Genomic DNA, 4,147 nt, shown 5'->3' with positions numbered 1-4,147 from the left:
GAGTAACAACATGAGTAACTGTAGGAGTAACTGTAGGAGTAACAACATGAGTAACAGTAAGAGTAACAGTAGGAGTAACAGTAGGAGTAACAGTAGGAGTAACAACATGAGTAACAGTAGGAGTAACAACATAAGTAACAGTAAGAGTAACAACATGAGTAACAGTAGGAGTAACAACATGAGTAACAGTAAGAGTAACAACATGAGTAACTGTAGGAGTAACTGTAGGAGTAACAACATGAGTAACAGTAGGAGTAACAGTAGGAGTAACAGTAGGAGTAACAGTAGGAGTAACAGTAGGAGTAACAACATGACTAACAACATGAGTAACAGTAAGAGTGACTGTAGGAGTAACAACATGACTAACAACATGAGTAACAGTAAGAGTGACAGTAGGAGTAACAACATGAGTAACAGTAGGAGTAACAACATGAGTAACAGTAGGAGTAACAACATGAGTAACAGTAGGAGTAACAGTAGGAGTAACAACAGCTGTCAGTCAGGTAGAACGTCTCACAGAGGAGACTAGTTCTCAGACACCTGGACAATCATAAAATCAAAGGGAGAGAAGCCTCACCTCAGAGTCTGGACCAGACTTTGTAGAACTCTGAGCAGCTTTATGCTAGAAAACAACAACAGTTGTTAATCAGTGGGAAGTAAAAACAGCAGCTGGGTAAACAGGTGTAGTGCTGGTTAAACTGGTTGTACCTTTGTGTAACTGGAGGCAACGTCTCTTTGCACGGAGCGGTTTTTCTGCCTCTCCTCATCGTACCTCAGAGCAGCAAGCTGAGCTTCCCTCCTCATCCTCTCCACACCTCCAGAACCAGAACCTCCTCTCTGAGTGGACCAGACAAAGGAAATAACATTTTGTTGGTGCTTGATCAGGCGTTCATCTCACAGGTTGTGTTTTTTGACAGGGGTGATGTTGTACCTGACTGTGGGCACTAGGGGGAGCTGTTACACCATCAACCACGCTCCTGTGACACAAAACAGGAAGTCAGACAGGAAGTGAGGACACAGAAGAACTGGTTTACGGTTTGTACCTGCTGTGTCTCTTTGTGTCTTCTGTCCGGGACAGGTTGTGTTTCACAGGAGAACCCTGAGAGCACAGACAGGAAGTAAGAGTATTTTTAACAAAATAAAAGCTAGTTTTAAAAATGAGTCGGTGAGAACCCCAAATGATTTAGAGCGGACAGAAAGGTGCTCCCACCTCTCTCGTGATGCGTTTCTCGATGTAGGCCATGAACTGAGAGCTGAGGCTGCTGCTGTCTCTTCCTCCTCGACTCTTCCCCTCCTCCTCTTCCTCCACACAGCTGTCGATGAAGTCTATCTGCTCCAGCTCCACATCTGCAGGAAGACGGAGCAGAAGATGAAGCCTCGCACCGACGTGAACCGACGTGAACTCGGAGCTGAGCTCAGAGAGGAACTCTCACAGGTCCCGTTAGGCAGCGCAGGTCCTCCTCCTCCACGTCTCTGGTCTTTGCTGATCTCGGCCACTCTGCTCGGCAGCTCCGACAGCTCCTCTGAAGGCTGAGCGAACAGACGGACATGTTCCAAGTTTAACTACAGATTTAACCTGAGGTGTAACTCCGCCCACATCACAGTTTCATCACTGATGTCTGACATAAACACAGTTTTACACCATCCCACCATGATTTAAACAACAGCCCAGGTCTAAAACTTACAGACACGAAGTGGTTTTTAAATAAATGTGTCAGTGTTGTGTAACAGTGTTGTGTAACGGTGAGTTTAACAGCAGCTGAAAACACAAATCTGACCTCGTTACCCAGCCACCTCTTGTCTCCGCTGTCGACGCTGTTGAAGCCGGAGTCGAGCGCGCCGTACGCACGGACGGCGAACACGTCCTCAACACTGACGGGACAAAGCTGCGGTCAGAAACTCATGCTTTTATTTTGAAGAGGCAGCACGTTGTGTGTGTGTGTTTGTGTGAGGTCAGACCAGGAGGTCAGAGGTCGTCTGTCGAACTCCGGCAGCTCCGGCGTCGTCTTGCTGGCCTCCAGGTTCAGGTATTTAAAGATGTGGACCTTTCCTTTGATGCAGATCTGCAGACAGGAAGCCAAGCGTTAAACCTCAGCGGCTGCGAGGCTGCTGCCACTTCACTTCCTGATTACCTGTGCAGGTGGGCTCTGCAGGGGGTTGTTGTCCAGGACGATGGCYTGCAGCTGCGTCAGGCGTCGGTAGCAGACAGGGATGGAAGTCACTTTGTTGCAGGAGAAGTCGAGACGCACCAGAGGAAGTTCAGCCAGCTCTGAACACAGACAGACCCATCCTGAGGTTCTGTGTGTGTGTGTGTGTGTGTGTGTGTGTGTGTGTGTGTGTGTGTGTGTGTGTGTGTGTGTGTGTACCTGGAGGCAGTCGGATCAGGTGGTTCCTCCTGATGTTCAGGTCTCTTAGAGCCTCGAGCTGACCCACCTGAGAGGGTAACGTCTGGATCTCATTACAGCTCACATCCTGCAGCAGCCAACCACAAGATCAGAACCACAGGTGAGCAGAACCACAGGTGATCAGAACCACAGGTGAGCAGAACCACAGGTGAGCAGAACCCACAGTCTGCAGGCTCACATACTGACCAGCTCGGTGAGCAGTCTCAGCTGACCCAGTTCTTCTGGCAGAGAAACCAGTTTGTTGTTGGAGGCGATCAGAACCTTCAGRGGGAGGCTGCAGAGGACGGGGGGGATCACCGACAGCTGGTTCCGACTGGAGGGGGAGGAGCCAAACACACGGGTCATTACTCGGAGTGGAAAGGATGCTGCAGTTTAACCAACCAGGCAGGTTCTGGTTCTAAAACCAGAGTTCTGCTGGGTCTGCAGTGAGGCTGAAACAATCCCTCCAATAATTCGAGTAATTTAATWAGAAAAATCCTCGAGGYAAATTTATCTGCCTCGAAACTTTGTAAAAATACACACTGTTATAATCARCACACTTTCATCCRGCCRGAATGTTATTTGTTTTACACAATGCTACGACGTTAGCACTTCTGCTAACAGTTACACTGTTGACACGTGTATGCTTGCTGAACGCTATATTTAGCTTTATTTAACAAAAAAAAACTTCAGTTTTCCAGTCCWTAACAATAAATTTAAGCATTTAGACTTTTTCAGTGATGTTAAAATGATTCAGWGTTTTTWATTAATGCCTCCTCAAACCTTACACACATAAATACAAACAACTGGAGTTTAAAATGCATTAATTAATACAACTGGTGTAATTTTACTTTGATAGCAGCAGGGTCAGCAGGTGTATATTATAGATTAATGGATTACTAAAAGAAGGGTTACCTGCAGAGCCACACAGTCCCACCAGAAGCCCCCTGTGTGACAGACTCACCTGAGGTTCAGGTAGGTGAGCGCCTGCAGGTTCAGGAGGCTGTCCGGCAGAGACCTCAGACAGTTCTGGTACAGGTTCAGGTACTCCAGAGACACGAAGACGCAGACCTCCAGAGGAAGCTCTGAGAGGCGGTTCCGAGACAGATCTGAGGACAGGGACAGGGTTCTGGTTCAGTTCTGACCAGCCGGACTGGGATCCAGTGGAGGAACTTTATTTAAACGATCTTTAACCATTTCTGTTGTTTATTGTGTACTGGCCAGGTGTTTCTCTATGATCTCTGCATGAATCTCTTCATCACCTGCAGCAGCAACAGGAAACACACACATACACACATACACACACACACACACACACCACCTGGCCAGCAGGAAGAACTCGTCACCATGGTAACCTCTGCTTCCTGCTCACTCACACGTCGCCAAACACAGGAAGTGTCCTGAACCACCAGGATCACTTCCTGCCGTGTGGGTTTGTCAACATGAACGTCTGCAGGAGCGTCTGGGTTCAGTTTAATGACCTGCAGCAGCTAGGAATCATGGGTAATGTAGTTTAATGTTCTTATAAACCATGGGAGAGAGATGGATGGATGGAATGATGGATGAAATGATGATGGATGGATGGATGAAATGATGGATGATGGATGAAATGATGATGGATGGATGGATGAAATGATGGATGATGGATGAAATGATGATGGATGGATGGATGGATGGAATGATGGATGAAATGATGATGGATGGATGGATGAAATGATGGATGATGGATGAAATGATGATGGATGGATGGATGAAATGATGGA

At 47.3% G+C, this 4,147-nt stretch overlaps 1 protein-coding gene across 5 annotated transcripts in view; it reads right to left on the bottom strand.

Moving 5' to 3' along the window:
* lrch3 (leucine-rich repeats and calponin homology (CH) domain containing 3) overlaps positions 1–4,147 on the bottom strand; it is an 18,285-nt gene that overhangs the window by 11,974 nt on the left and 2,164 nt on the right. For all 5 annotated transcript variants that reach the window (XM_014028754.1, XM_014028752.1, XM_014028753.1 and 2 more), the window contains exons 2-13: positions 3,349–3,493; positions 2,592–2,718; positions 2,367–2,472; positions 2,133–2,269; positions 1,960–2,063; positions 1,779–1,872; positions 1,434–1,530; positions 1,211–1,347; positions 1,044–1,099; positions 932–977; positions 709–837; positions 578–622 (exon numbers count right to left, since the gene is read on the bottom strand). In XM_014028754.1, coding sequence (XP_013884208.1) covers positions 578–622; positions 709–837; positions 932–977; positions 1,044–1,099; positions 1,211–1,347; positions 1,434–1,530; positions 1,779–1,872; positions 1,960–2,063; positions 2,133–2,269; positions 2,367–2,472; positions 2,592–2,718; positions 3,349–3,493 — 1,223 coding nt within the window. The remainder of the gene's footprint in view (positions 1–577; positions 623–708; positions 838–931; positions 978–1,043; positions 1,100–1,210; positions 1,348–1,433; positions 1,531–1,778; positions 1,873–1,959; positions 2,064–2,132; positions 2,270–2,366; positions 2,473–2,591; positions 2,719–3,348; positions 3,494–4,147) is intronic.

This window comes from Austrofundulus limnaeus, unplaced genomic scaffold (genome assembly GCF_001266775.1).
Source record: "Austrofundulus limnaeus strain Quisiro unplaced genomic scaffold, Austrofundulus_limnaeus-1.0 Scaffold803, whole genome shotgun sequence".
Lineage (NCBI taxonomy): Eukaryota > Metazoa > Chordata > Actinopteri > Cyprinodontiformes > Rivulidae > Austrofundulus > Austrofundulus limnaeus.
This window is presented reverse-complemented; position numbering and strand designations above follow the sequence as displayed.